General features: G+C 34.7%; 2 protein-coding genes across 2 annotated transcripts; one reads left to right on the top strand and one right to left on the bottom strand.

Annotated features, from left to right (window-relative positions):
• Nucleotides 1–623: 623 nt before the first annotated feature.
• On the bottom strand, nucleotides 624–3109 carry LOC136276229 (uncharacterized). The gene is made up of 2 exons (XM_066087674.1): nucleotides 1429–3109; nucleotides 624–1315 (listed from the first exon to the last, which is right to left on the bottom strand). Exons 1-2 carry the CDS (start codon nucleotides 3107–3109, stop codon nucleotides 624–626), a joined length of 2373 nt encoding a protein of 790 aa, XP_065943746.1.
• An 8839-nt stretch (nucleotides 3110–11948) lies between these two features.
• Nucleotides 11949–15616, top strand: LOC117680557 (uncharacterized). The gene is made up of 4 exons (XM_066087678.1): nucleotides 11949–12070; nucleotides 13061–13291; nucleotides 14928–15182; nucleotides 15456–15616. Exons 1-4 carry the CDS (start codon nucleotides 11998–12000, stop codon nucleotides 15614–15616), a joined length of 720 nt encoding a protein of 239 aa, XP_065943750.1. The 5' UTR covers nucleotides 11949–11997.
• Nucleotides 15617–20579: the final 4963 nt, after the last annotated feature.

Genomic DNA, 20579 nt, shown 5'->3' on the forward strand with positions numbered 1-20579 from the left:
CCGTTATCAGATACCAACTCTTCTGGTATTCCCCATCGAGCAAATATATTCTTCATTTTTCCAATAACATGTGCACTGGTGATAGACTGTAGGAAAGCTATTTCAATGAATCTGGAAAAATAGTCAATGACAACTATAAAGTGTTTTCCGTTCAACTCACAAAGGTCTGAAGCGACTTTTTGCCATGGTCGACTAGGTAATGGAGTATACTTCAATGGTTCTTTATGTTGCGATTGACGGTGTGTTTGACAAAATTCGCAAGAATTTAAGAAATTGCGAATGTCCTGTGAGATACCAGGCCACCAAGCTGAATCCTGAGCTCGTGCTCTACATTTTTTAAGTCCAAGGTGTCCCTCATGTATATTCCTCAGAATTTTGTTTCTAAGTGTCCTGGGTATTACAATACGATTTCTGTACAAGAGTAGTCCTCTCGACTCTGACAGTGCACTGCGTATTGCAAAGTAGTCCTGCAATTCACTTCTGTAAATGGATTTCGGGTGTGTTGGCCATCCGTTTCGAGTATGGTTGATGGCCTCTTGTAGGATGCTGTCTTCTCCTGTGGCTTTCTGTATTTGCTCTAATAGCTTGTCGGTCAATGGTCTTGAGTTCTCTAGCGAATCAACCTAACACTGGACTTCCTCCGCAAAGGTATCACTCTGGTTTGGTCTTCCTATCGGACTTCTTGAAAGTGTGTCCGGAACAATAAGGTGTTTTCCTGGAACGTGTTCTGCATGTAAGCTGTATCCCCGTAGTCGCATAAGCATACGTTGACAACGTAATGGTGCTTTATCCAAGTCTTGAGTATTAATCAAAGGGACGAGGGGTTTGTGATCTGTTAGCAGCTTAAATGATTTCAGTCCTACCACATAGCGCGAGAATTTTTCACAAGCCCAAAGCGACGCAAGGCACTCTTTCTCAATTTGCGCATACTTTAGTTCAGTGTTAGTTAGTTTACGTGAACAATATGCCACTGGCTTGTATTTGTCTCCTTCCATCTGAAAGAGTGCTGCCCCTAAGCCATAGCTACTAGCATCTGCACTCACGACAATAGGCTTCTGTGGATCATAGAATGTCAACACTGGAGCACAAGTAAGTAATTCCTTAACACGACTGAATGCATTAGCTTGAGCTTGGTCCCACAACCAGGCATTTCCGGATTTCAGTAGGTCTGTCATTGGGCTGATTACTGAGGCTAAATCAGGAATGAATCGTCCTAGGTAGTTCACCATACCAATGAATCTGCGTAGTTCGGTAAGGTTGGTCGGAGTTTCAATCTGTCTAATGGCATCAACTCGACTGCTACTTGGTTGGATACCTTCAGATGAAATGTTGTGTCCAAAGTATTCTATCTCAATCTTACGGAATTCACATTTTTCCCGGTTCAATTTCAGTCCTGAATCTTGAATTCTGCGCAACACTGTGTCAAGCCTCCTGTCATGTTCCTTGCGTGTTTTCCCGTGTCGTCAATGATAACTTCCACTCCCTCAATTCCACGCAGTAAATCAGTCATCTTGCGCTGGAAGATTTCTGGGGCGGATGTAATTCCAAATGGTACTCGTCTAAAGCAGTAACGTCCCATCGGGGTTATGAATGTTGTCAATTCGCAGCTGTCTGGATACAAAGGAATCTGATAAAATCCACTTGATGCGTCGAGTTTGGAAAACAACGTTGATCCTGCTAATCTCGGAGAAATATCATCAAGATTTGGAAGCATGAAATGTTCTCTTTTCACGGCTTCATTAAGCTTTTTGAGATCTACACAAATCCTCACATTTCCATTCTTCTTTAACACTGGCACCATAGGAGCACACCAATCCGTTGGTTTCTCCACTTTTTCGATGATGCCCTCCTTCTCTAATCTGTTCAATTCCGCTTCTACCTTTGGCATCAGTGGGAATGCAATACGACGAGCAGTAGTTAGACAGTATGGCTTTGCACCTTCAGTTAGTGTGATTCTGACAGGCTCACACTTATCAAGTCCAAAACTTCCAAACAAACTTGGTTCAATACTGTCAATTTTCTGAATTAATCCAAACTTGTACGCAGCTGATCGTCCTAACAGATTACTTGTTCCTTTGATTACATGGATTGGAAATACAAAGTTTTTGCCCTTGCAGCTGGTCTCAGCTGGAAATACTCCAAGACAGTTTTTACGTCCTCCTGGTCCGAAAAAAGCTGTGTTTGCAGATTCCGGTTTTGGTCGGTTTTGGAGTGCATGGTAAGTTGGTTCACCCATAACTGAGGTGTCCGCTCCTGAGTCGATCTTAAATGTTACAGTTTTTCCACAGATTTTCAGATTTATTTTCCACACTGCTTCATCGTCATTACAGGTTGTGACAGATCCAAGAAATCCTGTTTCCTCATATAGTTCTTCTCGCTCGGATTGTACTATTTCTGCTATGCTATTCTGGTTACAACACACGGCAAAGTGATCATATTGGTGACACCGTCTGCACTGTTTGCCCCTAGCAAAACAATTGTCCCTTGCATGGTGTAGGTTACACTTGTTGCATTTCCCTAGGCCTTGTCTCCTGTGATGGTTACCTCTGCCACGGCTCTGTGGGTATCTGTGTCCACGACTTCGACCTCTGCCTCGGCTGTTATTGCTCTGCGGACTCTGACCTGTAGCGCTATGCTTGCGAACTGCCTCCACGTTTGTAGCTGACCCACTCTGGTCCTTGATCTGTGATTTCACCATTTCTGATTGCCGCGCAGTTTCGACTGCTTTCTCGAGTGTCAGATCTGATCTGAGCTGTAATTTTTCTGAGAGTTCTTTGTCCAAAATACCAATCACCAATCTATCTCGAATTTGCTCTTTCTTGTCAGGAAAGTCACAATGTTCAGAAATTTCGTGGAGAGTTCTAACAAAAGTTTCTACTGACTCACCAGGTTGTTGTGCACGCTGATGAAATCTGGCTCGCTCGTGAATAGTATTTCTCTTTGGAACGAAGTACTCGTCAAATTTCTCAAATACTTTTTCGAACTTCTCCTTATCCTCTTCATCAGCAAATTGGAAGGACTTAAAAATGTGTTCAGCCTCCTTACCCATTGCGTAGATGAGGGCGCTGATCTGGACCTCCGGGTTGTCCTTGTACAATTTTGACGCCATTCTGAAGCGCGAAAATCGTTCCCTCCAGTCGAGCCATTCCGTTGGGTTGCTGAAGTTAAAACTTTCAGGGGGTTGAACAGAGGCATGATTACGTTTCCGCTAGCTCTGATATAGTAACTGTGGGTTTAATTTCACTGAAGAGCCGCTTCTGACACCATGTTTAAACGAGCACCAAGTAAACACGTGCGTCCATTTCTAACATTTATTCAAGAACACAGAAAACGTGACGTCATACACATCAGTACACATAAAGGTCACATGGTACACAAACAGCTGATTCAACATAGAAAATGAATGAGACATGAAACAATATTGGAAGTGATATTGATTTTCAGCATGTCTGTCTCCTATTCTATTGTGACATAGCGAAGGGAAGGGGATTGGGGTGTTTAGCACTTCTTATAACAATAGATTGTTTTGATACTTAGATTATCCTGGGGGCATAGTGTGTTGTTGACACATTTCTTATTGAAGTGCAAACTAATTGGAGTAAATTGTTTAAATGATTAAAAACTCTTAATAACAACACTCTTAAAAATGTTATGAAATTGTGCTGTTATCTTTAGTAATACAAACAATTCAAAAATGAATTTTAAAAAACCTTTTTTAATAAAACATGTACAATTAAAACATTTTTTTCTTAATTAGAATTATTTCTTTCTTCTTTAAAAATAGATTTAATCAAATTCAATTTCAACTATTCATTTATTCATCACATTTTTTTTAAAGTGAACATGCATAAATATGCATAGTAATGCAAAGTAATGCCATGTAATGCCAGCATTAAACTAGATTTTGGAAAGTAATGCATTACATTAGCATTACTTGTAATGCTAAAATTGTGGCATTACTCATTACTAGCATTACTTTGAAAATATGTAATGCATTGCAATGCATTACCATTACATTTAGCATTACCCCAAGCCTGGTGGCAGTGTACGAAGCATGTCGAGATTTTTGCAAAATATTTGTTGAATTTACTAAAAACCTGATATTGATTTAATTGATTCAAACATTTAAAAAAAAAAACACCTACTTGCAGACTTCACAACATTTTGAAATCTAAGTGCCGACCTCAGGGTCTTTAAGGGTGTTTTCAGTGCCACTTGTATAATCTTAGTTCTTGAAAATAATCGATAAATTAGATGCTATATATTTGTCACAATCAATATATTTATTCATGTTTACTATTTTCCTGTAGGGTACCTCTGATTTTTATTCTATGTTCATATCCTTTTTGGTGCCTCAGATTTTGTCAATTCAGGTATTGGTCAATACTGGACTATACCCGGACAGTTCTATTTGTTTACTTTGATACTATAAATACCCATGTTTTTGGTCAGTGAGCCGGGGTCTATTACACCCCTGCGAATGTGTTCGGAATGTTTTCTTTATCGTTGCTAAGTATGTAATAAATCCAGAGAAGCTCGAATGAAAGTTCACGAGACTTCACCTTGGTTTGTTCAGTTCCTGTGAAATTTCGAGCGGAAGTATAAGTGTTCGGATAATATTCTCAAAATACGTAAGTACTGGTCGTTTTTCATAACGTATCCTACTTTGGTTTTTGTTAAAACATGAAACTCTCTTAATATGTTTGTCTTATTTCACCATTTAGCGGTTTTTATATTAAACGATAATATTCAGAACAGAGTTATCGTTCGTGTTCAACCACGTGTTGAGTGGTTGAAAATATAAACATTGCGTGGCTTAATAAAATCATATCCATGTTTGATGCTTGTGGTGTACAATACCATGTTTTAAAAAAAATAATGGATGTTTGTTTTGCATAAAAACTTAGTATATCGAGTCATTTTCAAGGAACATTCTGCATAAAATAGTATTGTCTGTTTCACTATTGATGCTATTACTAGGTCAGGCGCGGATCGAAAACTAATCCTCAGGGGAATCTCTACTTAGCATGTTAATTGTTGCAACAGCAGACAAAAACTATTTTTTGTATTTTTACATTTATTTCTAGAATACATTTTATCCACCAATTAATGAAGATAAAGTTTCAAATCAATAAACCTCTAGATTTAATAATTGACTACTATAGTACCTAGATTATATGAACTAGACTATAAACACGAGGCATAATTTTTACTGCGAAACTGAAAGGGTCAAATAAAACCACGTGGTCTAAAATTTAAATGACAATAACATTCGCAGGGGTGTATTAGCACGCACTGCAGTAGTAACACGATGTATAGCTAAACGTATGTTTACGGTAACCATCTCCATTAGGGGTAAGTTCGTTTTTCCTTATACTTGAGTCTTGCTTGTAATATTTAAGACTTTAGGTAACTGTTCTTATACGTGTTCGATAGTATTTTCGTGTTAACGTTTTACATACTTGTTTATTTACCGTAGAGTTATGGTGCGTTTGTGTGACAAGCGTGGTTTGCTAGTTTATTTGTGAGTTTATATTTCGTTGTCTTATACGGCGTTATTGGTCATACATTGACTGTTTTGTGATGTGAAGGGGTCTTATACACTTAATTATATTGCACGTTAAGAGGTCTTTTACGCTTAACTGTGACAGTGTTTGATACGTTAAGGGGTCTGATACACTTAACAGTTTTGTAGCGCGAGTATTGTTCGGTGTGATTGTATGGCGTGCAGTTGCGGTAATTAGGTAAATAAGTATATTGTGAAGTGAAACGTTTAATTGAAAATATTGTCATTTATATATAATTAAAAGGTTCCAGCAAGGCTCCAGCAATGTCCCAGTGATGATTCGGCCATAGTCACCAGTGTTCTGGTATTGAACATCTTACTACCCGTGTAACCTCCATCGAGTATTCACTTACTACGCTGGAAGCCGGTGGACGGAAGCCGTCATCTTAGGACGTGGTACCGAAGGAGGACACATTGGAGTAACACTGGAGGGACACTGCTGTCCAATATACCACAATAGGACATTGACGAATCAGATATTAGGAACATTTTTTTGTTAATATTTTTTGTGTGTGAATGTGTATATTTGTAAATTTATTGATTTTATATATCTATAGATAAAGATTGTAAATATTTATTGTTGTTCTCATTGCTTGACTGGTTAGACACACGACGGCTGTCGTGACAATATTCTGAAGCATTGTTTTTCAAGAAAACTAATTCATTAATACTATGAAAATAGCAAGATTTTAAACTGTACATACAGTTTAGATATGTTTTTAAAGTCGTATGTATACCTACGCTAGAGATTAATGTACTCTCGTTCAACCAGACGCTTGGCTGTCTCCGTTAATATTCGCCAAAACAGATAAACGGAGAGTTCAATCTTGCCTGGATCCATACAATTTTTCCGATACTGATACTACTTGCCATGCAAAAATCACATATCGTTAATTTTGAATAAATTATAATCGATAAAATCAACTGCCGTCAGTACTTCAGTACTTTGATTAAATTTGAAATTGGATGTTCGCAATTCATTTTGATGCTGTTTTACCTCCTAAATATTCAATTTTTTGTTCATTTAATTATGATTAAAAAAAAAAGCATTCTGATAGTATTGCATAAGCAGTACACGTCTGCTAGCGATTTGTAGAAGTTTTTGAAAACAATGCACTGTTATTCAGACCAACCCGATAACGAACACGTTTGTAATAATAAAAAAAACCGATGTCGATTAAATTAACACAATGCTTGACACTATTTTACAGAACTTATTTGATTGTTAGAAACAATAAAAGGAATAGTACAGGTAATGCACGATATTATTACTGAATACACACCGAACCCGATAACGAACCCGAACATTAAAACATGGAATATAAAACATTAACGTTCTCGAAAATATGTTAACCAGACGCTACAAAAGTGTAAACTTGATCTGTAGTTTGACATTTTGAAGCTGTTCAGGAAATTTCATATGATTCCTCAAACGCATAAAGAAAACAAGAGATGTTTGTGAAACATTTATGCCCCCCTCCCTTGGAAACATCCACAAAGAAAATACACGTAAACTGCAAAAAACTGGTATTTTTCTAAGTTCAAGGGCCATAACTCTGTCGAAAATTGCTCTATCATATCCAAAATCAAACTTGACCTTATTCCAGATATTATTTAGATAAATCTGTATATCAAATTTCATATCCGTATGTGCACCCTTTGCGAAGAAAATGAGCAGAAACTGCAAATAACTGGAATTTTCTATGTCCAAGAGGCATAACTCTGTTGAAAATTGCTTGATCATACCCAATATCGAACTTGACCTAAATATTATCATGATAAATCTGCATACCAAATTTAATTTAAATCTGTTTATCCTCTGCTAAGAAAGTGAGCTGAAACTGCAAATAACTGGAATTTTTCTACGTCCTAGGGCCATAACTCTGTCGAAAATTGCTGGATCATACCCAAATATCGGACTTGACTTAAATATTATCATGATAAACCTGCATACCAAATTTAATTTCAATATGTTTATCCTCTGCGAAGAAAATGAGCGGAAACTGCAAAAAAACTAGAATTTTTCTAAGTCCAAGGGCCATAACTCTGTCGAAAATTGCTTGATCGTACCAAATATCAAACATGACCAAGATATTATCATGATTAAACTATATACCAATTTTCAATACGTTTATCCTCTGCGAAGAAAATGAACGGAAACTGTTGGTGGACCGACAGACCGACCGACCGACAGACAGACAGCAGCAAAGCAATATGCCCTCCCTTCTTCGAAGGGGGGCATAAAAAGTGTGGAAATCTGAAGTGGGACAGACAGACAGACAGACAGACAAACAGAAGGACGGAATGACGGGCGCAGAGGAAAGCTATTGTCCCCCCGGTGAAAACCAGTAGGGGACTAATACGCTCTTCCTAATAAAAAAGGCCGAACGATAAACGGACAGACAAGCAGACAAGGGTAACACATTGTACCCCCTTCTCCTTTGGAGCTGGTGAATAAAACTTTAAATAATTACATTAACATGTGCAGCAGTGTTAAACAATGTATATGAAGATTATTGCAAAATATTGAATTTAATAAACACCTGATAATGGTTTAATTGATTTAAACACCTAAAACAAAATTTTACTTGCAAACTTCTCGGCATTTTCAAAACTTAGTGCCGACGTCAGGGTCTCTCAGTGTTTTATCAGATGTTTTTATAGTCTCAGTTTTTTTTTTCCATTGCAATAGTGATAGTACAGGATAAAATTAAATTTTTATATTGTTATCATATATTGTGCATCCTGCACCATATCCTATATTTATCCATGTCAACTTTCATGATTGAAGCCCTGTGGCAATATACCTTTATTATCTGCATATAGAGTTAATTCGATACGCATGCTCTTTGTATAAACAGTTTCTAAGGCGAGGCAAGCTATTGACAAACATATTGATAAACTAGAATTATACAGTCTCGATTGAAGTCATGTTTTCGTAAGTTCTATGCTCGATACAACGACCTTGTCAGCAAATAAAATCTTACACTGTGTCGCATGCTGCCTGACGTTTTTATACTTATTGTTAGGCCGTATTATATACAGATTATTCACTTTTCCCAATTACGACAAAGAGCACACAGCGGTTGAGACAGGTCAGCAGAGGATGCTCATTCCTCCCTATGTCACCTGATCCTACCTCTATTTTTTTTTAGAGGTCCGTGTTTGCTCTCCTCCTGTTTTATGGGTTTTTTTTCATTCGGATGTTTGATTTTAAACACTGTTTGTTATAATCACATGTCATCTTAAAATTTTTAATCATTAAACAGGTAAATATAATAATAAGTAAAATATCACGCAGTTCTCACGAATTTTTCTCGATACTAGCACACTGGTAGATATAAGCCAATGGTTATTTTTGATGATGTGTCTTGTTTCCGATTTATGTTAGTTGGAGACTCACTTGAAGTTTTGTAGACAATACAGAATATATTTATGAATACTAGCATATCAGAAGATATCAACCTATCGCATTCGGAGAGTGACGATTCGTGTTCATAATTTCTGCTAAGAAGAGTGCCCATTTCTTTTATATTCATAATAAGGAAATGATTATGAATACTAGCTGATCAGAAGACATAAACAGTCCGTTGGTGACGAGGTTTGTTCACGATTTCTGCTAAGGAGAGTGCCCACTTGAAATCATGTACATAATAAGGAAATGTTTATGACTACTAGCAAACCAGAAGATTTCAACCTTTCACATTTGATGGGTGACTAGTGTTGTCTACGATTTCTGCTAAGGAGAGTGCCCATTTAAAATTATGTACATAATAAGAAAATGTTTATGAATACTAACAAACCAGAAGATATCAACCTATCACATTCGGTGGGTAAAGAGTCTTGTCATTATGTAAAGTATTAGGTCCAACTTGGAGTTATGTACAAAATACAAAAAAATGTTCATGAATTTTTCTTTATTTCCTCCTCTTAGTTGAGGTGAACCAGATTATAATTTGTTTTATATTGGTCGGCAGTGGATGAGTACTCCTCCTAGGCACCTGATCTCTTCTGTATACTTAAAAAGGCTTGCGTTGCTCTGCGTTGAAAATGTATTCTCGAGATGTCGAAATTTTGAGACAGTTAGTGATTGTCATTTAAAATTATTTAAAATTATTTTAGCGGAAGGGACATTCTGATAAGAGAGGTCGGGATAGTTAACAAATTAACAACAAGGGCTTTTTTTAATTCTAAGACATGAATTGTTAAATTTATAATAAATTAATAAAGAAAAAACATAGTTTTTATCTGTAAATTTTGGCATTTTCTTATAATATGATATAGAGCTCCTCTCTTCAGAAGATCAATAGAGTAAAAAAATGCCCATGACAATCGAGCCATTTAGAGGTTTTGAGTACTGTTAAGTCGGTAAATATTGTATACCTGTAACTTTATACCTGTATATATGGTGTGTTATGGTTACCGCGATTCATTAAAATGGTTAAAAACAAAGAATGGAATTGGAAACTCTTCACTATCTTTTTACTTCTGTCATGTACATTTTGCTATGTCCACACACAGTCTAATACAAGATTATTATGGTCTTTCTTTTTGTTTTTGTTTTCAAATGTTTACATATGTTTGTTCACTTTACTTATGTATATATGTTAAACCTATGAATATGGTTCTTGGTAATAAACAATACAATACACACCGAAAAATAAATATAAGTAGTCTGCATTTGACTTGGAAAATTAATACTACCAATTGAAGACATACAGTGAAATAAATACATACATTTAGGATATACCATATTGAACTTGTCTACATTTTGTAATTTGCATCCGTTCACTAGTGTTGTATAACCTTAGAAATGATCAACTATTATTAGTCCCCTACTGGTTTTCAACAGAGGGGACTATAGCTTTCCTCTGCGTCCGTCAGTCCGTCCGTCTGTCTGTCCCACTTCAGTTTTCCACACTTTTTTCTTTATGCGTTTGAGGAATAATATGAAATTTGCTAAACAGCTTCAAAATGTCAAACGTCTGTTGATGCAAGATTCCCGCGGCTATCAAGGTCTAGTTTCACCCTCTCCTTCTTTAAAACCTCATTCCGCAAAAACGTAACTAGTTCTGTGATTCCTGTCTTATTAAACAAAGTAGAATCAGATTGAGATCGTCTATGTTCTGTTGTAGGTGGTTTGGACAGCAGCGAGCTCCAGCAGGGATGATTACCTCTTTTGTGATGAAGATGTGATGTCTTACACCTACTGGAACTGGGTATAGTCCACTAATGCATTTTCCATAGGCGGTAATGTTAACGTTAGGGTTCATAGCTCCGGGCCTAATTTTCGTTTAGCAGCGAGGGACCTCTTGAATGAAAGCTCATCAAATTGTCTCTTTTCTGTTAAAATTTCGTGGTTTGAAGTCAGATTCGTTTTCCAGCAAAATGCGTCTGTATTGAAAAACTATGAAAATGAAAGTAAAAGTAGGGAATTTCTCAGTTTTGGAAAGGGTGTACATCAAACAATTTCAATTCTTTTCTTCAAATGATAATTCAATTTTGACACTTGTTTTTAAAATTGAAAATCCTCTTTTCTGACATGTGTCAAGCATTCTGATTTAAAATGTCCCAATAAATGTATATACACTCTGAAAGTATAGGGACTATTTTGCTTAAAGGCACTACTTTGTTGTCCTACCGATTCTAAAAATAGTTAGAGGGATATACCCAACTACAACCAGCTTTGGACTTTGGCGCTTGCACATGCAGCATAAAGCGTGTCCTCTAGATGTGCTGGGTAATGGGAGATGAATGGATGGATGACTGAATGGAGGAGCTTTAGTGGATTGTGCTGGAACCTGCTGTACCCTGCTGGGATACTGGTTTTCTTTTTGATGTGATGCTGGAACAAACATCTGCATTTGTTACAGAGGAAGTCACTGTTTGATGGAGTCCTTCCTGTTAATTTGGCAATAAAAGCTCTATTTCTAGACGATATAATGTGCCTATCCTTCTGTCTTACTCTATTAGGACAGTTGAAACAGCCAAAGTTTTCTGGCCAGAACCTGGTATTTCTGAAATATTTATATTAATAAAATACAATGTTACGGGAAAATATAAAAACACACAGTTATGTATTATACTCTGTCTAAAGTATCTGGTTCCACCATTTTTTTCTTAATATTGTGATCCGCTAAATGGAGCGATATGCTTCTGGACTTCATAGTGTGGACATTCTTTTTGTCCCGGTAAATGATCAGGCTTTTGACATAATTTGCAGCAAGAATCGTTCTTACATATTGATTTTGTATGAAATGAGTTTTAACATTATAACATCCACAAGTCATTTTTTAAGCAAACTTGAAATAAATAAACTTTGATAAATTTAGGGGTAAAGACCCTCTTTTAGGGCAGTCTGTTTAACGAATGTGTACGTGAAACTATAAACAGAATTCAAGAGTCGGGTGTGTTTCCTGTTTTATTTTCTGATGTCTGGACTCGTCATAAAGATGTATGCAGTGTTTGTGTGTGTCGGAGTTTTTGCCTTTGCTTATGGTTATGGTGAGCCATTTTTTTTAGTTAACATTATATTTGTTTAAAAATAATATCTGCCCAAATCTTATATAGTTGGTGATATTTTGATATTAAAAAAGAACATTTTTCGTTGGTTTGGCTCAACAGATTAAAGAAAAAGATTATTTCTAAGTAACGGATATTTGTTCTGATTACTATATCTAAATACACGTACAAGGATCATGATATCGGAATGATGTAGAGGTTTTTTTTGTGTTAATACTGTACTATGCCAATAATTCTTTACAAAAAACTGAGCATATCAATAAGAACAGAAAATCCCATTGTTGCACGGCCATTTAGTTTATATATTCTTAACGGCTTTAACTGGTTCCTGCACTGGATTTAAAAATCAAAATTAATGTCAGATTTGTTTATACACCTTGCTCATTAATATTTGTTCTCAATGTTACGTGTGAATGAATAATATGCATGACTTTACAATGGGTTATTTTTTACCTAAAACATTCTAGTTTAAGGTAAAATATGTTATGAATTTGCAGAGCATCAGCAGCTTGCCATAGTGGGTGATAATACCGGGTATAACATATAAAGTTTAAATGACGCCTAATTATTGTGCCGATAATGCGGACATTGTGTTTTTTCTAAATATTTCATTCACAGCACGTCATTAAATCAAAAACTTTTATTAAATAATATACTGATAATATAAAACAATTGAGGATGCAGTGTGTACAATATAAATTAAAGACAAAATATTTGTCCACAAAAAAGCAACGAAACGCAAAAAATCACGATGCATATATCTTTTTATCACAATCCTCCGGTTTTAATTGTACCTGTAAATGATGTGGTTATACATAATGTTGTATTAATTAGAAATCTGATTTAGAAATGTAATGATTTATTAAAGATAAATTTCCCATATTCAATATTAATTTACATTTTCTTTTTTTAAGGAGCTGTGGTTAACATTGTTTAACAAGTTTTTTTTTTTTTTTTTTTAATTCGAAACAGTTAATGTCGCCCTCAACAAACCAGCGTACCTACAGGGCCAATACAAACCAGGTGACGACACATATGACGCCAGTAACGCTGTGGACGGACGTAAATCAGACCTGAGTTTGTATGGAGGTCAATGTTCTGGATCACAGGAAAGACAAACCGCCACCTGGTGGGTGGACCTGACCACTATTCACAGCATCCACCACATCACCATCTACTTCAGAACGGACAATAATCCATGGGGTATAGTCACATTTACTAAAATTAAGTCATTCTTAAGTCCAGTAAGACATATGCTTCAACGATAGCTGTATAAGTATACTTTTAGTGCTTAGGCCCGCATATCACCCAAATTCTTATAAGAGTATAACAGTCTATCAGAATATTGTGTTCTGAAATAAAATACGACATTACATCAATACGTTACACGTATGAAATAACATCATATAAAACCCAAAAGTGTGTGAAACTAATCTTCACTAAATTGTTTTCATAAAATTTAACTTCTAGAATTACATCTTCTCAACCACAACACAAATTCAACTCTTCTACTTACAAGATGACGAATTTGTAATTATGATTATTGTTAGTAATATCAATATATATATATATATATATATATATATATATATATATATATATATATATATATATATATATATATATATATATATATATATCAAGCATATTGGATATTTTATGAAATGTAGAAAGATGTAAATTTAAATTACTATATATATACGTCTGATAAACATCTCTTTATTGTGTGACGGTCAGACCAGTTCGAATACCGGCGCCAGATAGCTCAGTTGGTAGAGCACCTGACTAGAGATTCAGGGGGCCCGAGTTCGATTCCCGGTCTGGTCCGTCATTATTTCTCCCACCCTGTTACATTTGGTGCCGTGACCAACCCTTGCAACTGACAGGTGAACTCCTGCCAGGGGAAGCGCCTGGGGTGATCTTCGAGGACGAAGATCATTTAAAGGAGGAGGAATGTGATGGTCAGACCGGTTCGAATACCGGCGCCAGATAGCTCAGTTGGTAAATACCTGACTAGAGATTCAGGGTACCCGGGTTCGAATCCCGGTCTGGTCCGTCATTATTTTTCCTACCCGGTTACAATTGTGACACTATATCACAATATATCGCTTATAAATGATCAGCAATGCAACATTCTTAAACCTGAAATCCACTTGTTATAACTACTTAAAAAGAAATAGATCAATACCGTAACCATTTAACGTTAGATATGCCCAGTGTCACGGTAGGTGTAGCACGATAAAGGACCCTCACTACTCTTGTAAGCCGCGGTGTTAGCTTATTTATCTTATTAATATTATATATATTATAAGCTAATATTATTATAAGCTTAATTATCTTATTTTAAGTTTATTTCTTGCTGCTAGCTACATGTAAAATACATGTAAACATAGTGTGCACGTATCTTATACAACGAATGCGATATTGGAACTACTTTCAATGACTATCAACAATTCTAAACGAACAAATAAATATAATGTTGATGTTTACTGCAACTTCATTTAATGACAACAGTAAATTATTTGGTTACTTGGTTTCTTGGTACGTACTCAATACAATGGACATATTTCAGAAAAACAGAATGTATGAAATACTGTTGATTTGATGTTGATTTTTTTTTTTGGAGCTAAACAAGTAAATCCAACACGATTAATATTTAGGTACTGTAGTTATCTAATTTTACTGCAAACCTTCAAAATTATTTTACAATGTTTAAAAAGTACAACTGACACAAATCTGAGCACTCTCTTTTACCGATACAACATCTTAAGTTGTCTTTAATATCATTTGTTTGCTAAACTTTATACGTCCATCAATAATTGATAAACATTTTATGCAGGTCCTTCTAATGACATCACTAAGTATTTCCTTGGATTCTCTGTGTACGTCTCCAATACAACAGACAGACTACAGGGCACACTATGTTACAAGGACTACAAATTTACACGGACCACCATACCTGCTGTCTTCAACACCACCTGTCCTGTACATGGACAGTACGTCATCTACTACAACGAAAGATTACCAAGAGTTATCTACCCTGACGGGTACTCTGATACTATTGACAGTGACCTCTGTGAGGTGGAGGTGTACGGTGGGTGTAATGTTGTACCGCTTTCAAATTATGATTTATTTGTTGGTGAAAGTTTCTGTGTTTGTGTTTTTCCACGCACGATAAAAATCAAATTGCAATTAAAAAGGCCCCTAAAAATACTGGATTAAAGTTACTGAAGACCGTGTTATGTAACTGTCCATTTTAAACTCATGCGGTTTTACATTAAAATCTGATATAAACCATTTAAAAATAAATTGCTTTATCGCATGGTGCATAATTTTAAAACCCTTAAGTATCTTATTTATATCAAAGGTTGTCCTGCTACCGGATGTTACGGGTCAAACAGTACATTCCCCTGTCCAGCCGTTAACTGTCAGTATTGTCACATAGAGACGGGCACCTGTCAGGGCTGTAAACCTGGATATCAAGGGTACCGATGTGAACTAGGTAAAACTGCCTATGTGCCACTCTAATGTAAACAAAATATGATTAACATTGTACGGCTTTAGTCTAAACATTTAAAATATTTGCAATTAACAGTGCGACGTATGCAAAAAAAAATCGTTTAGTAATATTTATTTGCAATTTCAGAAAATAATTTAGGATATTTTGTGTTTAACTCTGCATAACGTTATGTAGCTGTTTACATTTTTCGTTATGTTTGCATTGGAGATATACGACATTCAATGCTCAGAAACACACGATAAGCCTTACCATCTGGTATAAGCAGAATTTACATCATTACGCGTTTTTTGAATTTTAGATAAATTATGATTAGATTTAAGAGGGGTCGATTGTCGTGGTTATTTTTAGACTATTTTAATCTTTTTCATAAGAAAAGCTTTTTATAAAAAAAAAAGGAACATCAGACATTTAAATGGTAAACTATATGGATTTTTTACTTAAAAAGAAGTTTACAGCTTAAGGATGACGTTTACTCAGAACGAACAAAAATTCCACTGATGATAATGAAAAACCAACTGTTGTGTGTTATATACCTTTTATTGTGGTGATAATTTTCATTTTAAAAAAAGTAGGTCAATGACTTACTTTTTGAGTCAATGGCCATTGTATATTTTTGGAAAATTAAAGGAAAATCCCTTAAAATTTTACACTATGATTGAGATTTTCTTAATTATGAAAATAATACAAATTGCTCAACACTTTTGAAAATGTAATACAATTTATGAATGGCAATGACATTAAATACATACAAAGCATTAAGTTTTCCTTCACAATTTTTATAAATATTCAAGTCCGAATTTCCTCTATCACTTTTCAAATTCCTACCAAGTTTTGATCGAATTTTACAAAAAAATTAAATGATAATACACAAACATTTATAGTATTAAACTTCTTATATTGATCTTATTATGTTGGCATATAATTTATATGAGGTCAATGATCAAAATTTTGAAATATGGTGTCTTTTCTCGTTTTTAAGCATATTTCAATATTTTTTTTTAATTCGGGCCATACGGTTATTATAACGGATAAATGAGGTAAAACTAACAGAAAATATGCAAAATTATATAGACTAAAATATAAAATCTTAACTTTTAATATTAGAGTACTTCCAAAAATATTTTAGCGGAAACAAAATCTGAAAAATTTAGTCCGAATTTCCTCTGTTTGGCTAAAAGTATATTTTTGTTTTGGCATAATTCCATAATATAGTAGAAATATAGAATATTATGTCAATAATAATTCATTTCACAGATACTTTTTGTGTTTAGAACAAATTTTACCCATGACAATCCGAATTTGAGAACTCACACCCTGAGTAAACAACACCCTTAACAAATCATATATAAAATTTTTAGTGAGCTGATGGTTAATGTTTTGACCATTAAGCACTTTAGAAGTGGATAGTTTGGTTTTGTTTTCTATTCGCGCACTGGTTTTTAGAGCGCGCTTTTCTTGCCAGCGCTTCGCGCCGGAAACATGCACTTGCTATAGATTCAAATGAAAGTTAACACCTTGACCACTTAGAAAGAATAGAGATCAGATTACGATATTTTTCACACACATCCCTTTAATAAATGAACGCTTTAAAAACTCATATAACGTTAACTTGTTTTGAAAATCATTTTTAATCCACTCAGAAATCCTAACTAGATTATTACCCGCGGAAGCGCGGGAATTAACACTTTAAACATTATGATATAATGCTTATTATGTTGAACCATATTGTTTGTTCATTTTTTTCTTTATCTTATCCTCTAAAATTGAAATAAAAAACAAACTGCATGTATATTTTGGGGAGCGGGAGTGAACAAATCTAAACTTAAATCGATAATATATATGTACGTGGCCTTAATCTTGTTTGTTGCAGCTAATTGAAAAAAAAAACAACCTTCTTTATTCCAGTGAATGGGTATTTTGTGTATCTCTCTCTAAATTTGGGTCTTTATGTCAATTTTAAATATGATTTATATTACTGAGACTTAGACTTTCAGATAAAAGACTGCTTTTTAAAACAATCTGAAAGAGGGGATGGGGTGACATTAAATTTCTCCGTTTTATGCATGCATCGTTTATCCATATAGACGTAGAATAGAATAATCTGTTCATTAATGTTTACAAATAAATGTCTAAGCATTACAACTAATCTGTTGTGGTATAAAAATGTATGAAATTTAAACACGCTAGGTTATGCATTATTATCCATGTGGATGCATAATTTAAACCAAAGTTGTTGGATTCAGAGTATCTGCCCCATGGTTAGTTCGCCCTACACTATCCACCATTATGTCAATTAGTCAACCCGGTTCTAGGCACCCCATTCTGGAAAGTTCTTTCCATTAATACTAAATCGCATTAGTTGTTCTATTTCATTTATTAACCTTTTGTATTAATCGAAGTCCGATCCAAGAGATATCTGCCAGCGATGCATGATGAACTGGTCCTACACTTTTCGTTGATTAGTAAATTAGCGTCCTTGGTTACCCCTTTCTGGAAAGTTCTATGCCATTCTCTCACCAGAGGTCGTACTACGCAAGCCAACGAGTATCAAAAAAAAAAATCGCACACAAAAGAAACGAACTGACTCATTTTATTTATTCAACATTTGTGAAATGTTTTAATATATAAGTATAGAATAGTTAAAATCTGAAGTATAAATGGCGTTGTTTTAAAATATCCAACAATTTTTTTATAAATCGACAGTCATTTAAAGTTACAAAAGCAAATTCTATTTTCCACTAGTTCGCCAAAAATGTTTTGTGGTTTTTTTTTTTTCGAAATATAAAGGACGCGACTGTTCAGAAAAGGTAGTGTAACCTGCTAAGAAGGGAGTTGTCTATACTTTTTCTGTAATAATCAGAACATTAACTCATAGCTTGACTGTGATTTCCGAATACGTGTAAACAATTATACTGACTTATTGTATAGCTTGCGACGAAGGATCATTTGGATCCGAATGCAATGAAACATGTGGACACTGTCGCGATTTAAGCCATTGTTCTTATATCATTGGAACACGACTTGATGTGATGATAATTATTTAGGGGGATTGTGTAAACTCGTGAGAAGATACGCATGTAGAACACTTTGTTTGAAAATAAATATATAGTGCATATAACATCTACGCTTTAAAGGAGTGAACATTTGATTTGTAGCATGTGACAGAGGGTTGTATGGTTCTGAATGCAATGCAACATGTGGACAATGCCGTGACGTAAACCAGTGTTCCAATAGCAATGGAACATGTTTGACTGGATGTGATGCTGGTTATCTAGGAAACTTGTGTAAAAGCCGTGAGTAGTAGAGCATGTAAAATATTTTGTTTGAAAATAGATATATAGGAGATATAACATCTACACTTTAATAGAGTGAACATTTGATTTGTAGCATGTGACAGAGGGTTGTACGGTTCTGAATGCAATGAAACATGCGAACAATGCCGTGAAAAACAGTGTTCCAATATCAATGGAACATGTTTGACCGGATGTGATCCCGATTATCAAGGAGACTTGTGCAAAACTCGTGAGTGGACGATTATCTTACTATAAATATTCATAGTCATACACATTGATAGATGAGATAAAGTGATAGATAGAGCGTGGGTAGGTAAAGGAAGCATATAGGCAATTTAGGGTCTTAATCTTAAGATTGAAGAACTGTTTTGAACCAGTCCAAACACTTTGTATTATCCTCTGAAATAGATGTCAATGCAACAAACTCGAGAAGTATATTACTGCCACATCGGTGCAATATCGCGTGATAACTATAAATAGCGTACGTATATTCCTTAATATAAAATGAGGTAGAATAACACTACCCCGTGGTTTCCACAAATCAAAAAACATATCAAGGGAAGGCAAAATATCTCAGTTTTATTAAATTCTAGAATCCTATATACCTCTAAATTAAATAGATATTCATCTCGTTCTCAATAAACCTTCGTAACTTTTTTGCATGGAAAACGGTATGTTTCATCAAAGCAACACGAAACACGGGATTTTAGCAGCACTTTTCAAGTAAACCTTTAATCAAACTTTTACATTTGTAATACACGTTGAATTGAAAATTTAATATAAACGGTGTAGTGTTGTTCTAGTCTGATATATATATCGGAGGAAAGTCAGGCCGAAAAAAAAATCTTTAATTAAATGATTCATAATATAAACATATCTTCAAATATTCAAAGATAGAAAGATAGATAGATAGATATTATATTATCCATTTTGCAAGCTTGCCCTGTTGGATATTTTGGACAAGACTGTTCTGAGACATGTATCACCAGTTACACATGTGATGGCTGTAACGAAGTCAGTGGTACATGTGATTATGGCTGCCGTCCTGGCTGGATAGGATACTTCTGTCAAAAAAGTTAGTTTTTTCACATATATTTTTTTTTTAATTTTAGCAATTATTTTTTAATAAAAAAAAAGAAATGAAGTTATTGAAAATATATATAAGTTTTATTTCAGTGCAAACTATTATTTAAAAAAACCAGTAAAAAAATCATTAATAACAAGTAAAAATGAAATCATATATGCTTTCAATAATAAACACATTTATTAATAAAAAAAAAAGGATACACAAATTTTCTTTTACATTAATTCGTTGGTATTAAACGGTACTTAGGCTTGTTTGTTTACAATTTCGTGTTAACATTGTTCATCTTTGTGATTTGATTTAGGTAGTCTACTGCAGCCTTACACGTTAATATTCAGTATATAACGAACTTTTTAATTTTTTAAATGTCTCAATGACCTCGATTCAATTTAATACATTTGCCCAAAACTGGACGATATTGAGTTTATTGATTTTGTGTACGGAGTCACTAAGTATGCATAACACAGTCGGGGACAAAACCCCAAGTGTATTATGGGTAAGTAATTTTGTAAATAATGCATATTATCATAAAATATAATACGTTAATAGTCTGTGTATACCAGAGTGCTAAGAATTTCTCTTCTAAACAATCAT

This window comes from Magallana gigas, chromosome 1 (genome assembly GCF_963853765.1).
Source record: "Magallana gigas chromosome 1, xbMagGiga1.1, whole genome shotgun sequence".
Lineage (NCBI taxonomy): Eukaryota > Metazoa > Mollusca > Bivalvia > Ostreida > Ostreidae > Magallana > Magallana gigas.

Excerpts from the sequence above, each read along its gene's own strand:
- LOC117680557 (XM_066087678.1), top strand. The coding sequence starts at position 11,998 with ATGTCTGGACTCGTCATAAAGATGTATGCAGTGTTTGTGTGTGTCGGA. Across the intron at positions 12,071-13,060 it reads TGCCTTTGCTTATGGTTATG|TTAATGTCGCCCTCAACAAA; the intron begins GTGAGCCATTTT and ends AATTCGAAACAG. Across the intron at positions 15,183-15,455 it reads CTGTGAGGTGGAGGTGTACG|GTTGTCCTGCTACCGGATGT; the intron begins GTGGGTGTAATG and ends TTTATATCAAAG.
- LOC136276229 (XM_066087674.1), bottom strand. The coding sequence starts at position 3,109 with ATGGCGTCAAAATTGTACAAGGACAACCCGGAGGTCCAGATCAGCGCC. Across the intron at positions 1,316-1,428 it reads CGCAAGGAACATGACAGGAG|GTATCCAACCAAGTAGCAGT; the intron begins GCTTGACACAGT and ends TTTCATCTGAAG.